This window comes from Mustela erminea, chromosome 4 (genome assembly GCF_009829155.1).
Source record: "Mustela erminea isolate mMusErm1 chromosome 4, mMusErm1.Pri, whole genome shotgun sequence".
Taxonomy (NCBI): Eukaryota; Metazoa; Chordata; class Mammalia; order Carnivora; family Mustelidae; genus Mustela; species Mustela erminea.
In genome coordinates this window covers 120,755,663-120,777,653 of record NC_045617.1, presented here as the reverse complement: position 1 = coordinate 120,777,653, position 21,991 = coordinate 120,755,663, and the positions used below count along the sequence as shown (strand labels likewise).

The following is a 21,991-nucleotide window of genomic DNA, read 5'->3' as shown; positions in this document are numbered from 1 at the left end:
CCGTAGGGTGCATGTCCATCACCCATCGGTAAACTTCCCTCAAGTCCCGGACTGGTCTATAATAATTAGAGTGTGGCTTTCACACCAGCAGCAGGGGAGTGTTCCATGCCAACTGACAAGACTGCAGTATGCCCGAGTCTAGCAGTCGCCGGATGTGTGGGGTGATCCCTATCCATGCTGTGAGAGGCATGAGGTGTTGTCAGACCCTGACTGGATCTGCCCCTGGCTTTAGTTCAATGTATATAGATGGCCAATGTTGGGCTAGTCCCATTCCCCCAGTTTCTGCCCATGCTTGGGGAAATTCCTGCAACCAGTGGTCAATGTTGGTCATTGGTGTTGGGGGCATTTGGTAAAGATGATATTCGTCCTCGAGGGTCATGACAAGCACCTGGATCAGGTGCACCTTCTTTATCCAGAACTTTTGTCCCTTTAGGGTGAAAACTAATTTGGGCTCCCATCTTGGTGAGTAAGTGGTGGCCTAACAAGGCATAAGGGCATTCAGGAATGACCATGAAGGAGTGAGATACCCAGCCTATGCCAAGATCCACCATTCTTTGGGTAGTCCATGAATATTGTTTAGTGTCTGTGGCTCCCTGTACCCATGAGGTCTTATTTGTCAATTTCCTTTGAGGTTGTAGTAAGACAGAGTGCTGTGCCCTGGTGTCTACTAGGAATTTAATTGGTTGCCCCTCCACTTTAAGGGTTACCCTGGGCTCAGAGAGGAGTGCTGATCCCCGACCCCCCTAGTCATCTAAATCTTCGACCTCCAAGATAGTAGCAAAGGACTTTGGTCTTTTGTTGGCGCAATCCTTTACCCAGTGGCCTTCTTCCTTGCAATAAGCACATTGGTTTTTATTTAGTGTGGGGAATTCTCAACGGGGGCCTCCTCCTTACCTGCCCCTGAAGCCAACTTCTTGAGACGTCTCTGTTTTTCATATGGGTCATCATGGTTGTGGCCAGTAGGGTCTTAGTCAGGTTCCAGGTCTGTCAGTCATTTATCATAGCCTGTTGTTCCTCCAGTCTCCCTCTGTTATTGTAGACTCTTTCTGCCACTACTATCAGATCTTGTAGGCTCTTTTCTCCTAGTCTTTCTATCCTCAGCAGTTTCCTTTTAATGTCCGGAGTGGTTTGGTTAACAAAACCATAACATTGGAAGCTTTGGTTTCTGGGGCCTCTGGATTCATAGGGGTATACTGTCTGAACACCTTTATGATTTTTTCTAGGAATGCTGCCAGACTCTCCTCTTTACCCTGTCTTACATCATATAACTTGGCCAGATTGGTGGGTTTGCGTGCTTCAGCCTTGAAATCTGCCATAAGAGTCTGGCGATAGACCCGGAACCTCTCCTTACCTTCATCTGAATTGTAGTCCCAAGTGGGGTGAGACAAGAGGAAAGCTGCATTTATGAGATTGGGGTTCTGAGTTGGCTGTCTGTCATCACCCAGGATGGACCTTCGGGCTTCCACCTGGATCCTTTCTCTTTCCTCAGTGGTAAAGAGAACCTGCAAGAGCTCCTGACAATCATTCCAGGTGGGCTGGTGGATGAAAAGACAGTATCTAAAAGACGAATAAGATCCTTTGGATTATTGGAGAACTTTGCATGTTGGATTCTCCAGTTGTATAAATCACGTAGAGAATGGCCAATATAACATCAGCTGTTTCCCCATTTCATTATGGGGGGAGGGTGTCCCATGGTGTGGAGGGGAAGGACGGTGGAATCAGCTGGTCCCAGGTTTGGGGTTGGGGCTGCCCAATGGGTCCATCCACGTGTTCCTGCTGCTGACCCACGCATGGGGGCCCCTCATCTTGGAGGGGGAGTGGCACTCCACTGGAAGCCCCTGGTGCTTCTATTGGAGGGGCATACGGGGGGTGGGACCTGGTAGGGTGGTGGAAGAATCAGATACCTCTGTGAAAGTGTCCTGAAGGACCAGGTAAAGAGGAATCTTTGGTTTGGACTCCGCTTCCTTGTCAGACTTAGGAGTTGGGTTCCACAGGGCTAGAATCTTGAATGTAAGTCCTGCTTTGGGAGGGAGAAAAGGTTTAAGCCAGGAGAGAGGGTTCTCGATCATGTTCTGCCAGACCAGGATATAAGGCACTTGGTCAGGGTGGTCATGTGGTTTTTCTCTGAAGATGACAGCATTAACCTGTAAAACAATAGGCAATTGAAAACTTCCCTCCTGGGGCCATCCAACATTAAAGGATGGCCATTCAGACATGCAGAAAGTTTGAAACTTTCCCTTTCGTATGTCCATGCTCAGGTTATGAGCTCTTTCCCTGACGTCCGGGAAGTGGTCAACCATCAGAGACAAAGAGGTCATCTGTGCCTGTCTCATTGAATCCTCAGTCCACACCAAGACAAAGACACCAATGACAATAAACAAGAACAACAACAAACAAAATCTGGCGCGGCCATGAAGAAAAAACTGAAAGTAAGTTGAGGGGTGGTCCGACCACAATGGCAGCCAACTCTCCTCACAGATGAGGACTTCGTCCTCCAGGCAGGGGCAAGAGACGTCTCCCAAGACCCCAGGTCGACCACCCACCAGCGTGTCCGCTTAAGCCAATGTTGACCCAGATATAGCTTGGAATTCCTACAGGTAAAAATGCAGATTGGAGCTCCCATAAAGTATGTGTGCAAACAGGTAAAAACGAGTGCAATCACCAGCCGGTGCAGGACCCTCCAGGTCGGGGTCCTGGGGGTCTCTCAAGCCCGAGAGACTACCAGAAAGCCAACACTGATACAAACACACGAGGATTTTTATTTGGATTTGAGTCCAAGCTCACGACTATCACTGGCACAGCGGCACAGGAGCAAGAGCCCCAGACCTGCCAAGCAAGGGGTTTTTATGTGTGGTTGCCAGAAGCTTGAAGGGGTTGGGGGAAGTGGGGAAATTTCAGACTTCCCTGCAGTAAGCTGATTGGCTGTTGCTGGGGTGTTTGCAGGGTTGGGTATAGTAGTTTTTCCTGTAATTAAAGTGGAGTTGGGTAAGCAGTTTTTCCTGTAACTGGAGTTCAGCCCCTGGTCACAGGGGCCTGAGATGGCTGTCGAAATTAAGATGTCTGTACTTGTGCTAACACTAAACTTGAGGTGGGATGGCCTTAATTTTCTTGGCCTCCACAGTTCTGCTGGCTGGTGAAGCTCCCTCACCCTCATGGGCATTGCTACCCAGATGCTTTCAGGTGTACCAGCGGCTCAGGGACCAAGACTCTCTCTGGCTCATTGACAGCGGTGGCTGTCCTGGGTCAGCAGGCTTAAGCCCCTGTCCCTAACCGCCCAATTCCCCCAATTTCCCCCTATGATCTTTTGCTCTTTTTGAGTGCTTTCAACCAGACTCCAAGTTAATGCTGGTCCCCTATTACAGGGCACTCTCTTATTGGGGTATTACTTTCCAATGGGTCACTTCTGGTGGCTCCCTCCCCTTTTGTTTATGTTCTGATATCAGTCCGATGTTTCCATTCCGCTTTACCTTCCCACTGGTGTCTTCTGCCCTAGTAGAGATCCAGAAATATATAATTCTAATCTCAGGCTGATTTCATGGGTGATCAGAGTTCTTTGGTAGGTAATCAGTTCACTTTAGGGGACAGGTTGAAACAGCGCCTCCTCCTACTTCTCCACCATCTTGTCCCCCTCTGGTGGATAATCTTTTTAAGGTACTCTTTGATCCCATTAGCTAGGATCTTGTTGAGAATCTTAGCATTTATAATCATCAGGGATATCAGTATAAAATTCCCCTAAGAGGTAAAAGATCTGTACTCAAGGATTTACAGAACACTCATGAAAGAAATTGAAGAAGACACAAAAAGATGGAAGACCATTCCATTTCATGGATTGAATAATAAAAATTGTTAAAATGTCTCTACTGCCTAGAGCAATCTATACTTTGAATGCCATTCCGATCAAAATTCCACTGGTATTTTTAAAAGAGCTGAAGCAAACAATCCTAAAATTTGTATGGAACCAGAAGAGACCCCGAATTGCTAAGGAAATGTTGAAAAAGAAATACAAAACTGGGGGCATCATGTTGCCTGACTTCAAACTTTACTACAAAAACTGTGATCACCAAGACAACATGGTACTGGCACAAAAACAGACACATAGACCAGTGGAACAGAGTAGAGAGTTCAGACATGGACCCTCAACTCTATGGTTAAATAATCTTCAACAAAGCAGGAAAAAATATACTGTGGAAAAAAGACAGTCTCTTCAAAAAGTGGTACTGGGAAAATTGGACAGCTATATGTAGAAGAATGAAACTCGACTATCTCTTACACCATACACAAAGATAAACTCGAACTGGGTAAAACACCTTAACATGAGAAAGGAATCCATCAGAATCCTAGAGAAGAACAAAGGCAGTCGACCTCTTCAACATTGGTCACAGTAACTTCTTTCAAGATATATCTTCAAAGGCAAAGGAAACAAAAGTGAAAATGAAGCTTTGGGACTTCATCAAGATCAAAGCTTTCTGCACAGCAAAGGAAACAGTCAACAAAATGAAGATGGAAGTCAACTCACGAAATGGAAGAAGATATTCGCAAATGACAATACAGACCAACAGCTGATATCCAGGATCTATAAAGAACTTGTCAAACTCAACACACACAAAACATATAATCATGTCAAAAAATGGGCAGAAGACATGAAAAGACACTTCTCCAAAGAAGACATACAAATGGTTATCAGACACATGAAAAAATGTTCATCATCACTAGCCATCAGGAAGATTCAAATCAAAATCACATTGAGATGCCACCTTACAGTTAGAATGGCCAAAATTAACAAGAAAGGAAACAACGTGTGTTGGAGATGATGTGGAGAAAGGGGAACCTTCTGACACTGTTGGTGGTAATGAAAGTTGGTGCAGCCACCTTGGAAAACAGTGTGCAAATTCCTTAAGAAATTAAAAATAGAGCTTCCCTATGACTCTGCAATTGCACTACTAAGTATTTATTCCAAAGGTAGAGATGTAGTGAAAAGAAGGGCCATCTCTACCCCAATGTTCACAGCAGCAATGGCCACAGTGGCCAAACTGTGGAAAGAACCAAGATGCCCTTCAACAGATGAATGGATAAAGAAGATATGGTCTGTATATACAGTGGAGTATTATGCCTCCATCAGAAAGGATGAATACCCAACTTTTGTATCAACATGGATGGGACTGGAAAAGATTTTGCTGGGTAAAACAAGTCAAACAGAGAGAGTCTTTTATCATATGGATTCACTTATTTGTAGAGCATAAGGAATAACACGGAGGACATGGGGAGATTGGGAGAAGGGATTTGGGGGATATTAGAGGGGAGAGGAACCATGAGAGACTGTGGACTCTGAGAAACAAACTGAGGGTTTTGGAGGCATGGGGGTGCAATGTTGGGTGATTCTGGTGGTAGGAATTATGGAAGGCAGGTATTGCATGGAGCACTGGATATGGTGCATAAACAGTGAATTCTGGAACACTAAAAAGAAATTAAAAAATAAAAATTAAAAAAATAAGCATAATGTTTAGACCTAGAAATTGTCTACGAACTTAATAGAATTTTCTTGTATTTTACCAATATAAGATCAAATACTAATAAAAAATATTTTATTAAAAAACCTTTCTGGGGGCGCCTGGGTGGCTCAGTGTGTTAAGCTGCTGCCTTCGGCTCAGGTCATGATCTCAGGGTCCTGGGAGTGAGTCCCACATCCGGCTCTCTGCTCAGCGGGGAGCCTGCTTCCCCCTCTCTCTCTCTGCCTGCCTCTCAGTCTACTTGTGATTTCTGTCAAATAAATAAATAAAATCTTAAAAAAAACTTTCTGTAGTTTCTCAATTAATCAAAGATGAGAGACAAAATTTAACATATCCTAAAAGGCTCTACATGGTGTGGCTTCTGGTCTGCTGCTTCAGCTTTTTTAAAAAATTTCTTTCGTGTTGATCTGGGTGTACAAGTCTTCTGCCAGTCTCTGTTACTGAGAATCTTTGCTCAAGTAAATATGCCTTTGTACTGCTATCCTCTCAGTGTAGTATACTGTTCTCCTTCCTTTTTTTTTTTTTTTTTAATGATTCCTATTCCTCTTTCGCTCTCAATTAAAGCAGTATTTAAGATTAAATATTCCTTAACCTGGCTCACTAGCTAATGATCTTCCTTTTGCAGGTCAGTTTCACAATGGTTCTTGTTATGTTTAGTGGCTAAAATTATTTAAATTATTTTAGGCAGTTATTTCCCTGCATTTTGGCGCCCAGCCCCAAATAAGGGCACCTAGGTAAGGCAGGAAGACTCAGAACTCCTGGTGAGCAGAAAAGGAGGTGGGGGATGGTGCTGGGCTTTATAAGGTCTCCACTAGCCAACCTGCCAGCAGAACCAGCCCTGGCTTTCCTATTGCCATCATGTGTGACCCCATCCCTAAGTCCCAGCCTTTCACCAGATTCATTTCACCCTCCCCTCTTTATACTACACCCTCTCCTGACCCTCTGAAGTCAGATGATCTCTCATAGAAGTTTCTGCCTGTCAATCTGACCACTTTCAAATATTTTATTTTAGAGAGAGAGAGAGAGAGAATGAGCAGGGAGAAGCAAAGGGGAAGGGAGAGGGAGGAAGAATCTGAGGCAGACTCCACACAGTGCAGAGCCCTATCTGGGTGTGGATCCTCGAGGTCTGGGAGATTAAGTCCTGAGCCAAAGCCAAGAATAAGACATTTAACTGACTGAACCACTCATGTGCCCTTCAATCTGAACTTTAAAAAAAACACTCTCGAAGGGAGTTGGGGGAAATTGGAAGGGGAGGTGAACCATGAGAGACTATGGACTCTGAAAAACAATCTGAGGGTTTTGAAGGGACGGTGGGTAGGAGGTTGGGGTACCAGGTGGTGGGTATTATAGAGGGCACGGATTGCATGGAGCACGGGGTGTGGTGCAAAAATAATGAATACTGTTATGCTGGAAATAAAAAAAAAAATTAATAAAAAAAAAAAAAAACAAAAAAAACAAACCAGAAGCCTCTGCCTGTCAATCTGATCTTTTAGAAACTTATCAAACTGCTAGAACAGAAAAAAAAAAAAAAATTTGATGACACCTGGAAAAGTTTGAGTCAGAAAGTGCTAGAACTGCTGGACAGCTACCTCAATGTCATTATACTGTTAAAACCCCACTGTATTCATCTCAATCCCTCATAAAAAGAACTCTCTTTCCCCTGTTTCCAGAGATAAGGCTTTGGAAATTATACCCAGAGATCTCTTATTTATAAAACTAAAAATGACTTTGAGCAGGAAATATACCTCATGTTGGCTTTGTCTATAAGTTATCCCTGACCTGTGCTTAGCTTCCCCTCCATCTTTTATGCCTGACCACTATCTTATCCACACTTCCTTATTCTTAAAAAAAATGCCATTATAAGTGCAGTTTCATGTGCTTATGAGTGGATTAATATATTTCCCACTAGAATAAGTTCCATGAGAGCATAAGCCATATTTAATAGTGCCCACCAGGGTGGTGCCTGGTATGTAATAAGTCATTGGTCAATGAATCAATTCAAATGTGTGTGTGTGTGTGTGTGTGTGTGTGTGTGTGTGTGTGGAATATGCAGTTCAAACTACAACCTTGGACCTCACAGAATTTTAAGAAATCTACATCAGCATTATGTTATCATGGCTAATGTAAAAGTCTCTCGATTTAATATAGCATCATAATTATTTCAGCTATAGTGTTAAGACATTACATCCCCACAGTATCTTTATAATGAACATACAAAAAAGCAGTGTTTCAGTATGAATTTTTTTTGTTTAAAATGTTGTACATTTATTTTGCAAAATATAGTGTGTGTAAAAAAAGGAAAAGAAAAATAGTGAAAAATCACTAGAATTTCATCATAAAGAGGATCATTCTTAAAGAAGATGTGGTGTATATATACATTGGAATACTACTCACCCATCAAAAAGTGAAATCTTGCTATTTGAAATGATGTGGATGGAACTAGAGCAAATGGAACTAAGCAAAAATAAATCAATCAGAGAAAGACAATGATCTCACTGATATGTGGAATTTAAGAAACAAAACAGAGGATCCATAGGGGAAGAGAGGAAAAAATAAAACAAGATGAAATCAGGGAGGGAGAATTTTTATCTGTTGCCTATGAAATACATGGAATGAAAACTGAAGTCTCTCCAGAACTCTGGTTTCTTATTCCAACCTTATTTTCTTCTCGGAAGGAAGCGTTTGTCAAATTTCATCATTTAGATCCCACCATTTGTCATAATTTTTCACAATATCTAAATAGAATTTATGCTATTTTATACTTTTTTTTTAATTGATTCACCTTAATCTCATCTTAATCTATAATTTCAAAAATCATGAGCTTGATAGGCTGGATATATTATTTTCATTCACATAAAAGTAAATATTAACTATTCCTATTAAAATGTTTACTGGGGGCCACCTGGAATCATCTTCTACATCAGCGGGGTCCTCATCCCCTTTTGTGTCCTTATCCGTGGGGAGCTTTGCTGTATGCAGGTTCTCTGTTTTACTCTCTTTCTTTATAATAGACTTTCTATGTCCTAAATTTTTTTCTCTCTCACTCCTTTCCTAGTCCATTCAATTTCATAAACACTGTGGTAGGCACTGAAGATGGAGATCATGGTAAGACACGAATCTTCCTTCAAGGAGTTTATACTCTGGTAGAGGAATTACTAATTCAGGTATCTCAAACAATATACAAAACCTACCTATCTTCTTTTGATGCCCAGCTCAAATTCTACTGCCTATGAAAGTCTTTCTTGTATTACCCCCAAACAAAGAGGCTTTCCTTTTCTGAATTTTTCCTGTTGTATTTATTGCTCTGAATTGATATTTCTATTTTTACCATGGTTTATTCTTCCCATTTATGTTTATCCTATTGATAAAGGTATTTTGCCTACCTTTATGGGTGTTGCACTCACTAGAGACTACCTAAACAGCTATTTGGTTAGACAGGAAAACACCAAACTTTTGGGGCAAATATAAATGTAAATTTCTTTAATCAGAATATTATTTAATTTTTATTTAATTGTATTTTCCTGACAATGATACATCATGAACATACATTTTGAAAAACTCACATTTGGCAGCTGAAGTTTGAAACTGAGAGATCTAAAAATAAGCAATTTCTGAAGGAGATTTTGCCAGATTACAAGTAAAGGAACAGAAAATTTGTGACTAAAAAGAATGTAAGGAATGCATTATTTTAATCTCTATCATAGAAGATGGGGATTTAGTTTTTTGAAGTTTATGTGTTGGAGCAAAATTATTCAATTGTTTTGTTAGTTTATGAAATGTGGAGTTTTTCTCAATGATACCCTTTTCTTACTGCCCATTTTCTTTCCCTTGCCTTCTTTTGGGTCCATGTTCTTCTTGTCCTCTTTAACCACCTTTATTTTATCCTTTTTTTTCATAGAATCTCCTTTCATATCCTTGTCTTCTGTCTTGTCTTCACCTCTTTTCTTGTCTTTCTCCTCTGTCCTGTCATCATCCTCCTTTATGTCCTCATCTCCATTCTTGTCTCTGTTCTCTGTCCTGTCCTCATCTCCCTCATTGTCATTGTTTTCATCCTCTTTTATTTCATCTTCATTCTTGTCTTTGTCCTCATCCTCCTTTATGTCCTCATATCCATTCCTTTCCCTGTCCTCTCTCCTGTCCTTATCTTCATTCTTGTCCTTGTCCTCATCTTCTTTTATGTCCTCATCTTCATTATTGTCTTTGTCCTCCTCCTCCTCTATGTCCTCATCTCTATTCTTGTTCCTATCCTCTGTCCGGTCCACATCTCCCTTATTGTCCTCGTCCTCATTCTCCTTTATGTCCTTATCTCTATTCTTGTCCCTGTCTTCTGTCCTGTCTTCATCTCCTTTATTGTTCTTGTCCTCCTCCTCCTTTCTCTCATCTACCTTTGTGTCCCTGTCTTCTGTCTTGTCTTCACCTCCTTTTGTGTTCTTGTCCTCTTTCCTGTCTTCATTTCCCTTATTGTCCTTGTCCTCATCCTTCTTTATGCCCTCATCTCCCTTCTTGTCCCTGTCCTCTGTCTTGTCTTCATCTCCCTTTGTGTCTTTGTCCTCTCTCTTATTCTCATGTCCTTTCTTGACCTTATCCTTTTTGTTATTTTCCTTCTCCTTGTATTTATTCTCCTTTAATTTTTTATCTTCCTTCTTGTCTTTATCCTCCATGTTCTCATCTCCCTTATTTTTCATGTTTACCCTTTCTTCTTCTTCACCTTTATATTTTTCACCACCTCTGTCCTTCAATTGCCCCTTAGCTATTTTCTTTTCCTTGTCCATGTCTTTCTCAGTATCCTTTCTTTTGTCTCTTTTTACTCTTCTCTCTTCTTTACTCTGAGTTTTCTCAGGATGCGTTCCAACTTTCACTCCAGTTTTCTGTTTTTGTCTCTTTTCATAAGACTTCTCAGGGCCACTTACTTCTCCCTTATTTTGGTATTTAGGACCATTTTGGTTATTTTGGTATGGGACTATCTGAATTCTCAAATGAATATCCTGTTTTGGGATAGTTTTTCTTGAGTCTGTAGTCCTACTTTTTACTTCTGTTTCTGAATCTTCTTTCAAATTATCTGAAAATATAATAGATAATGTAATAAAATTCATAACGCATATCTTAGTTTTTTTCTATTGTCAACTTTAGTTACCAAACACTTTTACTTTGCTTTAAGTTTGAAACAATCTATTTGTTTTCCCAATAATATAAAATTTGTGAAGTTGTACACATATGAAGGTTTAGATAAGAGGTTCTTGAAATACAGACTGTTCAGGAATTGAACTGAAAAAAGGGAAAAATATAAAACAAAAAATTAGTAATTCTCAGTATACTAGGACTGGGGTGTATGATTAAAATAGAAATGTAATATGAAAAGGATAACCTCCTCTGAGAAAATTATATTATTAAATAGTATTTATAATTCCTTAAGGAAGCTCCATCTCCATTTGAGTGATAAAGAGAATTGTTAAGCTGGCAATCTGAAAGAAAATGAGGTTGGAACTTTCCTTAGCTACCTTATAGATTTTCAGGAAATCTGTTTTTGGTTTTGGTTTTGGTTTTGGTTATGAGCAAATATACACCAGCAAATTTGGCAATCTGGAAGAAATGGATGCTTTCCTAGAGACATTTAAACTACCACAACTGAACCAGGAAGAAACAGAAAGCCTGAACAGACCCATTACCAGTAAGGAGATTGAAGCAGTCATCAAAAATCTCCCAAAAAACAAGAGCCAAGGGCCAGATGGCTTCCCAGGGCAATTCTACCAAACTCTTAAAGAATAATTAATTCCTATTCTCCTGAAACTGTTCCAAAAAATAGAAATGGAAGGAAAACTTCCAAACTCATTTTATGAAGCCAGCATCACCGTGATCCCAACACCTGACAAGGATCCCATCAGAAAAGAGAATTACAGACCAATATCCTTGATGAACACAGATGTGAAAATTCTCACCAAAACACTAGCCAATAGGATCCAACAGTCCATTACAAGGATTGTTCACCAAGACCAATTGGGATTTATTCCAGGGCTGCAAGGTTGGTTCAACATCCGCAAATCAACCAATGTGATACAATGCATTAATAAAAGGAGGAACAGGAGCCGTATGATACTCTCAAAAGATGCTGAAAATGTATTTGACAAAACATAGCATCCTTTCCTCATCAAAACTCTTCAAAGTGTATGGTTAGAGGCTACATACATCAAAATCATTAAAGCCACCTATGAAAAACCCACCACAAATATCATTCTCAATGGAGAAAAACTGAGAGCTTTTCCACTAAGATCAGGAACACGGCAAAGATGTCCATTTTCACCACTGATATTCAACATAGTACTAGAAGTCCTAGCCTCAGCAATCAGAAAACAAAAAGAAATTAAAGTCATCCAAATTGACAAAGAAGAAGTCAATCACTGTTTACGGATGATACGATGTTATATGTGGAAAACCCAAAAGACTCCATTCCAAATCTGCTAGAACTTTGCTAGGAACTCAGCAAAGTGTCAGGATATAAAATCAATGCCCAGAAATCATTTACATTTCTTTACACCAACAACAAGACTGAAGAAAGAAAAATTAAGGAGTCAATCCCATTTACAATTGCACCCCAAACCATAAGACACCTAGGAATAAACCTAACAAAGAAACAAAGATCTGTACTCAGAAAATTATGATGTGCTCATGAAAGAAATTGAGGAAGACACAAAGAGATGGAAAAATGTTCAATGTTCATGGATTGGAAGAAAAAATATTGTGAAAATTTCTATGAGACCTAAAGCAATCTATACATTTAATGCAATCCTTATCACAATCCCTTCCATTTTTTTCAAAGAAATGGAAAAAATTATTCTAAAATTTATATGGAACAAGAAGGGACCTCGAATAACCAGAGGAATGTTGTAAAAGAAAGCCAAAGTTGGTGGCATCACAATTCCAGACTTCAAGCTCTATTACAAAGCTGTCATCATCAAGACAGTATGGTACTGGCACAGAAACAGACACATCGATCAATGGAACAGAATAGAGAGCCCAGAAATAGACCCTCAACTCTATGGTCAATGCATCTTCGACAAAGCAGGAAAGAATGTCCAATGGAAAAAAGACCGTCTCTTCAACAAATGGTGTTGGGAAAATTGGACAGCTACATGAAGAAGAATGAAACTGGACCATTTCCTTACACCACACATGAAAATAGACTCAAAATGGATGAAGGACCTCAATGTGAGAAAGGAATCCATCAAAATCCTTAAGGAGAAGGCAGGCAGCAACCTAATCCACCTCAGCCATAATAACTTCTTCCTAAGAACATCACCAAAGGCAAGGGAAGCAAGGGCAAAAATGAACTATTGGGACTTCATCAAGATCAAAAGCTTTTGCACAGCAAAGGAAATAGTCAACAAAACCAAAAGACACCTGACAGAATGGGAGAAGATATTTGTAAATGACATATAAGATAAAGGGCTAGTATCCAAAATCTATAAAGAACTTATCAAATTCAACACCCAAAGAGCAAATAATCCAATCAAGAAATGGGCAGAGGACATGAGCAGACATTTCTGCAAAGAAGACATCCAGATGGCCAACAGACACATGAGAACGTGCTCCACATCACTCAGCATCAGGGAAATACAAATCAAAAGCACAATGAGATACCACCTCACACCAGTCAGAATGGCTAAAATGAACAAGTCAGGAAATGACAGATGCTGGGGAGGATACGGAGAAAGGGGAATCCTCCTACATTTTTTGTGGGAGTGCAAACTGTAGAAACTACTCTGGCAAACAGCATGGAGGTTCCTCAAAAAGTTGAACATAGAGCTGTCCTTTGACACAGCAATTGCACTGCTGGTTATTTATCCTAAAGATACAAATGTAGTGTTCTGAAGGGGCATGTGCACTTGAATGTTTATAGCCGCAATGTCCACAATAGCCAAACTATGGAAAGAACCTTGATGTCCACCAACATTAACACCAGATGAATGGATAAAGAAGAAGTGATTATATATATGTATATATATACATATATATACAAGGTTCTTTTCATATGTGTGTGTGTACACAAACACACATATTTATAATATATATAATGGAATACTATGCACCCATCAAAAGAAATGAAATCTTGCAATTTGCAATGACATGGATGGAACTAGAAGGTATTACGCTTAGCAAAAAAAGTCAATCAGAGAAAGACAACTATCATATGATCTCCCTGAGATGAGAGAGTGGAGATGCTTCATGGGGGGGCTTTGGGGGTGGGAAAAGCATAAATGGAACATGATGGGATCGGCAGGGAGACAAACCATAAGAGACTCTTAATCTCACAAAACAAACTTGAGGGTTGCTGTGGGGGTGGGCAGGGAGAGGGTGGTGGGGTTATTGACATTGGAGAAAGTATATGCTATGGTGAGTGCTATGAAGTGTGTAAACCTGGCGACTGTATTCCTGGGGCTAATAAAACATTATATGTTATTTAAAAAATGAAAATAAAGTTGAAAAGAAATGATAATCATTGACATGAGGTCCAGTTCCTGAGTCAAAAAGATAAATTTCATTATTTTATTATACATATTATATTTGCTATAGGTTCATGTGTGAGAAAATCATCCAAGTTTTCAAATATATTTCTTCAACAGAGCTTCATTTTTTCAGAAGCTTTTTAAGATAAACTCTTTGTTAATCCATAATCCACATTGTTGGAGGTCATTCTTTGATAACTTACTACCTTATGTGTTGGATTTTATTTGATTATTTTCCATTTAATGTCCTGAAATTTCTTCTCCAGAAAGGATTTTTGTATTTTTCATATCAAATATATGGAGTACTACAAATAGGTAGCTTAACATATCTCAACTAACATATATGCAACATTTTAGAAACTGTCTATGTTGTATTCTTCCCTAACTTTCTATTAAACATCTGGATATTTAATACAGATATTTTCTGTACATATCTTACTGTGTAGGATGATTAAAGTAGATATTAGTTTCACTAATAATTAATGAACACCAGAAATAAATATTTCCTTCACTCACCACACACACAAAAAATGGTTTAGAGATAGCAGCATTACTTAAGATGGCAAAATAGCTTGTTCTTGTAGTACCTAGGCTAATAATAGGAATATTTATTTCTGTGTGATACATAGAAAACTAAAATTAATATTTTTACAAATAGGAAAACTAAAGCATGATTTTTTGTTTTATTTAAATCCAGGTTAATTTAGTTAATCCTTTCATGATTAATTTCTTTTAATTGATCTGAGTGTTTGCTTCTGCTAAGGTTCATTGCCCCTTTCCTTATTTAACCTAGGCCAAATAGGACAAGTAGTTACCAAAATATGATAGAAAATACATTTTATGAAAGTAATGAGAGTTAAGAGTCTTCCCCCATTGGGAGTGGGTTAAGAGTTTAGTGAGAGCTCATATTGTGCATCATAGTATCATCCCTTTATAAATGTCCCAGATATTTGGAACTGGACACTCAGATTTATACAGTTGGTACTACATATTGGTACATGCACTCTCTAACTGGTTCTTCTCTTTGGCTGGAGTCAAGGTGTGTGTTTTATGTTTGGGTGTTGCATTATCTGTATTGGGCAACAACCTCTATCCATATTTCCTCCTCTATGTATTTTATTAGTAAAGAAAAGTTAGGAGTTGGGGATCTGGAAAACATAGAATCTTGAAAGTTATGGGAACAAGCATAAAGTAATTCATAATTTATAAAACTGGACAGGTGATGTTGAGGGTAGAGAGATGGGGTAGGATATTATGAAGAGAATTTTCAATAGGGCTTCCAACCTGGAATGTTAGCACTGTGGAATAGGTCTGTTTCTTGTTTTGAGAAAGCTTGTTAGACTCAGTTCAGGGTAGTGGAGAGATCATTGGATGAGGAATTTAAAAATATTTGAGTTCTGTTATTATGTGGCCTTGCCAAAGACTCCCAAATTTTTTGTATCTTAGCTTTTCATATGTACAATGAAGTTAATAATACTGGCCTTGTTTACATCATACAGTTACGTGGGGACAAAATGACAAAAAGTACATTAGTGCACTTTAAAAATTGCTGAGATAATAGACACAAATACATTTGAGGTTAACAACTTGCAACACAAGAGGAAATTTTACTGTTAAACATAATTAGTACAGTGGTTTTTTAATTTAAAAACATTTCATGAGGGGTGCCTTGGTAGCTCAGTGGGTTAAAGCCTCTGCCTTCAGCTCAGGTCATGATCCCAGAACCCTGGGATCCAGCCCGCATTGGGCTCTCTGCTCAGCAGGGAGCCTGCTTCCCCATCTCTCTCTGCCTGCCTCTCTGCCTACTTGTGATTTATGTCAAATAAATAAACAAAATCTTAAAAAAAAAAGCATTTCATGGTTCTATGTCCTTACTATTTATTGGTATAAAATGTTTGCATAATAGTCCATTTATGTAATTTCATAATTTTAAGCCAGTCTCCTATTGTTGAATATTATGTGTGAATTTTAATTATTGTAAATGATAATGTCATAAACTACCTAATACATATGGCTTAGGAATTTTTTTTTTCTTAGAAAACATTTCTGGAAGCATAATTTCTTAGTTAATGGATGTGAACATCTTATAGGTTGAAACATATTGTCAAATGCACTCTTGAAACATTAAACAAAGTTACCTACATTAAACAAAGTTACCTACTAGGGCATAGAAATAAAAATATGCTCAACACCCAAAAGACTTTGTAAATCTTTACAATCTTTCACAGATATATATTTTTTAAAGATCTTATTTGTATTTCTTTGATTAACTTCTTTGATTAACTAATATTTTTGGATTTTCAGCATTTACTTTTTGCTATATTACCTGTATCTTTTGCTTTATTTTTTCCCCCAGAGATCATTATATATTGAGGCTATAAAATGTTTATGTGGTATGAATTTTGTTTTCTTAATTTCTATTTGCCTTTCAGATTTATTCACAGTGACTTTTTTCACATAGACATTTAAAAATGTAGTCTAATAAACTTTTAAATTAAATTTTCTGTATTTTATATCATTCTTAGAAAATAATTTTGTTGATAGCACTGTAAGATGTTAATTTACAAAGTAAAAATGTTTTATAATGCACATAGGTTACCAAATACTCATTTTTTAAATTAAAAATAGAATTACAACATGATCCAGTAATTCTACTACTGGGTATTTACCCATAGAAAATGAAGAAAATAATTTGAAAAGATATACACACACCCCCATATTTACTGAAGCATTATTTATAATAGCTAAAATGTGGAAACAACCCAAGTGCAATCAATAGGTGAATGGATAAAGAAGGTGTGGTATATACATCTATAGATAGTGGAATATTACTCAGCCACAAAAGAGAATGAAATCTTGCCATTTGCAATAACATGGATGGATATAGAGGGTATTATGCTAAGTAAAATAAGTCAGAGAAAAACAAATACCATATGGTTTCACTTCTATGTGGAATCTAAAAAACAAACAAAATAAAACAAAAACCAAAACAATCCAGAAAACAAAACAAATCAACAAGCACAAAAACCCAGTTTCTTAAATACAGAAAATATACTGGTGATTTACCAAAGGGGAGGTGAGTGAAAGAATGGGTGAAAATAGGTGAAGAGGATTAAGAGGAAAAAACTTCTGGTAATTAAATAAGTCATGGGATGAAAAGTACAGCATAGGGAATATAGTCAATATTATTTTAACAATGTTGTATGGTGATAGATGGTAGCTACACTTATCATGGTAAGCATTAGTTCATGTATGGTGTTGTTGAGAATCACTGCTTTACAACTGCAACGAATATAACATTATATGTCAATTATACTTCATTAGAAAAGTCTATTCATAATATAGGATACCTTTATAATGGAGATATTGATTAATATTAAAGACTTAAAAACTTCCAAATCTGGACTTCAGTTTTTCTAGCAAGTAGGCTAGTATCAAAGAAAGAACAAAGTCTGAAGTCAAAGGAACTGGTTTAAAAAATTGGTTTATCACTTAACAGTTAAGTAACATGTGAAAAACTCTCTCTGAGCCACAGATCTATTAAATATATTAAAGAAATACTCATTACCTAACCATAGGTTGTTATTTCCTGGTGCCTATTAATTCTTCAGTAACTATTTGTTTAAAATTTAAAAAGGTATTTCATGGTTGAAAAATGTTAATTATGAGAAAATTTGAAAAAACAAACAAAGAGGTTCAAGGACAAAAAAGATCACCTGTAGTCCCACAACTCAAGGATTTCTACATTTGATTTATTTTATTCTAGGTCTAGATGCTTAGATTTTATTTTAAATCTTTCTTTCTCTCCCTTTTCCTTCCTTCCTTCTTTCCTTTCATCCTTCCTTTTTCCTTCCATCTTTCCTTCCTTGTTTCTCTTTCCAAAGTTGTGACCTAAGTATAAATGCATTCTAAACAATTATATGTCATGTTTCACTCTTTTAAAAGCCTTTTTACATATTATTGCAATTGCATGTAAACAGTTTTAATTGTGCTATGATTTTTTTTGCATATTAAATATGTCATAGTATTTCAGGTTTATATTATTTGTGAGAATGAACAAGTATATACTTTCATGGACTAACACACGGTAATGAGTGTGGGAGATTTAGTAATTATCTTGTCTATCTAGAAATATTTGCAGTGACTTTGCAAGGCCAATTATATATATATATATAATCTAAAGAAAAATGTAAAATTGAGTTAATATTAAACTCAATTATCTGAAGAAACATTTAAATGAGGCAATCCCTATCCCAAACATGTTCTAATTTGGAGGCTTTTATTTATTCAAGACTATAAGAGCAAATCTTAATGATAACAAATTTCATTATAATTATGAATTATTTTCAATAACTCCATAAAGAAGTGAATGCCCTAGTTGAAAACTTATTTACTTTCAAAAACATTTTTGGCAATATTGTGTTTATGATGTTTACATCTATATTCATTAGGAATATTGGTCTATGGTTTTCTTCTGGTTTCCTGAGCTGGCTTTGGTACCAGAGTAATGCCTGTCTTATAAAATGAGTTTGCAAGTGTTTTCCTCTATTCAATATTTTGGAGGAGCTTGAGAAGGGTTGACATTAATTATTCTTTAAATATTTCATAGAATTTACTAGTGAATTCATCTAGTGCTGGGGTTTTCTGTATTGAGAGGTTTTTTTTTCCCCTTTACTGTTTCAGCTTGTCAGTTGTATGGTTACAGGAGTGTATTTATTTCTTGTAGGTTATCCAAGGTGTTGGCATATAATTGTTCATTAAAGTCTCTCAGAATCCTTTGTATTTTTGCAGGATGATTTGTAATACATTTCATTTCTGATTTTGAGTCTTCTTTCTTTTATTCTTAATTGAGCTACAGATTTCTGAATTTTGTTTATCTTTTTGAATAGCCACATTTTAGTTTTGTTAATTTTTCCTGATTTCTATTACATTTATTTCTTCTCTAATCTTTGTTATTTCCTTCCTTCTACCAGCTTTGGGTTTAGGTCGGGAAAAGGGGGTGAGGTTATGGACATTGGGGAGGGTATGTGCTATGGTGAGTGCTGTGAAGTGTGTAAACCTGGCGATTCACAGACCTGTACTCCTGGGGATAAAAATACATTATACATTTATTTAAAAAATAAAATAAATAAATAAAAAATGTTTAATTTTCATAGACTGAATTTTCCAGTTTTTACCCTGTTATTGATTTCTAGTTTCATACCATTGTGATCAGAAAAGATACTTCGTATAATTTCAGTCTTCTTAAATTTGTAAGTCTTGTTTTATGACCTAATTTATTACCTAGTCTAGATAATATTCTATAGGTACCGAAATAGCATATGTGTTCTGCAGCCATGGGATGGAGTGTTGTGTATATGCCTGTTAGGTCCACTTGGTCTAAAGTATAGTTCCAGTCCAATATCTCCTTATTTATTTTCTGTCTGGAGGGACCATCCATTATTGAAAGTGGATTATTGAAATCCCCTACTATTTTTGTATTGTTACCAATTTCTCCTTTCTGATGTTTGTATTTGCTTAATATATTTAGGAGTTTTATATTGGGTGCATATATATTTAAAATTATTATGTCTCCTTGATGAACTGACCCATTTACCATTATATAACAAATTTTATTTCTTGTTACAGTATTTGACTTCAAGTCTATTTTGTCTGGTTAAGTATAGTCTTCCCTGTTCTTTTTTAGTTTCCATTTGTGTAGAATATTTTCCATCCTTCACTTTCAGACTAACTGTTTGCTTAAAGCTGCAATGTGTCTCTTGTAGGCAGCATTATTTTTTTTTTAAAGATTTTATTTATTTATTTAACAGACAGAGATCACAAGTAGGCAGAGAGGCAGGCAGAGATAGAGAGAGGGAAGCAGGCTCCTTGCAGAGCAGAGAGCAGGATGCGGGGCTCGATCCCACGGCCCTGAGATCATGACCTGAGCTGAACACAGAGGCTTAACCCACTGAGCCACCCAGGGTCCCTGTAGGCAGCATTATAATTGGGTGAATTTTTTTTTTTTTCATTCAGTCACTCTATTATTGGAGAATTTAATCTGCTTACCTCTAAATTAGTTATTGAGAGCTAAGGATTTACACTTGTTATCTTATTCACTTCTGGGTGTTTTATAGTTCCTTTGTTCTTTTATCCCTCTCTTCCTATCTTCTTGTTTTATTTTATGATTTTCTATATTTCTATGCTTCTCTTCTTTTGCCATTTATGTATCTACTGTAGATTTTTGTTTTGTGATTACTGGGAAGTTTACATAAAAATCTTATAGTTATAACAGTCTATTTTTGGCTAATAACAATGTAACTTTGATCATATATGAAAAATCTACAATTTTATTCTTCTTCCCCACGTTTTATGTTTTTGAGACCATAATTTACATCTTTTTAAAAAATTATTTATTTGACAGACAGTTCACAAATAGAGAGGCAGGCAGAGAGAGAGGAAGGGAAGCAGGCTCCCTGCTGAGCAGAGAGACTGATGTGGGGCTCGATCCCAGGACCCTGGAATCATGACCTGAGCCAAAGGCAGAGGTTTTAACCCACTGAGCCACCCAGGCGCCCCTACATCTTTTCATATAGTGTCTACTAACAAATTTTAGATGTCATAATTTTTAATACTTTTTTAAGTGTCTTTCACATCAGTATTAGAGTTTGACTATTATGAATTAGACTACATTTTTTAACGATTTTATTCAATTTATTTGAGAATAGAGAGAGAGAGAGAGCAAGAAAGCACAAGTAGGGAGGATGGGCAAAGGGAGAGGGAGAGGTAGGCTCTCCACTGAGCAGGGAGCCCAGTGTGGGGCTCAAACCTAGAACCCCAGGATCAGCACCTGAACTGAAGGCTTAATGGACTGAGCCACACAGGTCCCCCTACATACTTACTTTTACCACAGTGTTTTATATTTTCATATTATTATCCTTAATTGCAAGTGAATAAGTCCTTTCAGCATTTCTTGTAAGGCAGTCTAGGTAATACACTCCTGCTTTTGCTTTTCTTTTTTTTCTCCTTTATTTCCAAAGAATAGCTTTGCTGAGTAAAGTATTCTTGGTTGTTTTTTTTTCAGCACTTTGAATGTATCAAATCACTCTCCCTTGTCCTTCAAGGTTTTTTGATGAGAAATCTATGGATAGCCTTGTGAAGAGTTTCATGTATGTGACAAGTTTTTTTTTTTTTCTCTCTTGTTGCTTTCAATTTTTTTTTTCCTGAAAATTTATTTATTTTTGAAGTGATTAACCACAGGTACAACATATGATATTTCACTATCTCTTTCACTTGACATTTTTACTTTTCATAATTATTTAAAATATATTTTTCAGAATCTTTCAGTCTGGATATGTGCATATATTAGGTAGATTAAAATAGGCTCTATAATAAAATTTTGTAAGAATTTCCTTCTATTTATATTAAATGTCCTATTCAACAAGTAAATTTTTTATTTTATTTTTATTATATGTTTTCATTTAATTTTATTATACTATGACTTGGAAAAGATCCCTTTGGTTTATATCTGCTTGGAGACTTATAAGCTTCATATATTTGTATATCCATATGATTTGAGAAGTTATTAGCCATTATTTCTTTAAATAATTTTTCTATCTCTTTTTCCCTTTCTTCTGGGATTCCCATATGCATAAATTCTTTCATTTGATGGTATTTCATAATTTTGTCCTTCTTTTGTCTTCTTCTTCATTCTCTTTTCTTTGTTCTCTTACCACATAATTTCAGATAACCCATCTTTGAGATAACAGATTTTTTTTTTTCTGCTTGATCAATTGTGCTGACAATGCTCTTTATTGCATTTCTCACTTCATTCATTGTATTTTTCAGCTTTAAAATTCCTGTTTGATCCTTTTCTGTGATTTCTGTCTTTGTTGAGTTTCTCAATTTGTTCTTGTGTTGTTTTCCAGATTTCATTGAGTCATATAAGTCTTGTAACTTGTGACTTGCTGAACTTCCTTAAGACTGTTTTTTTTTTAATTATTT

At 37.0% G+C, this 21,991-nt stretch overlaps 1 protein-coding gene across 10 annotated transcripts in view; it reads right to left on the bottom strand.

Moving 5' to 3' along the window:
* Positions 1–8,983: 8,983 nt before the first annotated feature.
* The window catches only part of TSBP1 (testis expressed basic protein 1), a 264,417-nt gene continuing 251,409 nt past the window's right edge, over positions 8,984–21,991 (bottom strand). For all 10 annotated transcript variants that reach the window (XM_032340735.1, XM_032340740.1, XM_032340741.1 and 7 more), the window contains one exon: positions 8,984–10,566. In XM_032340735.1, the coding sequence (XP_032196626.1) occupies positions 9,272–10,566 (1,295 nt within the window). In that variant the 3' untranslated portion in view covers positions 8,984–9,271. The remainder of the gene's footprint in view (positions 10,567–21,991) is intronic.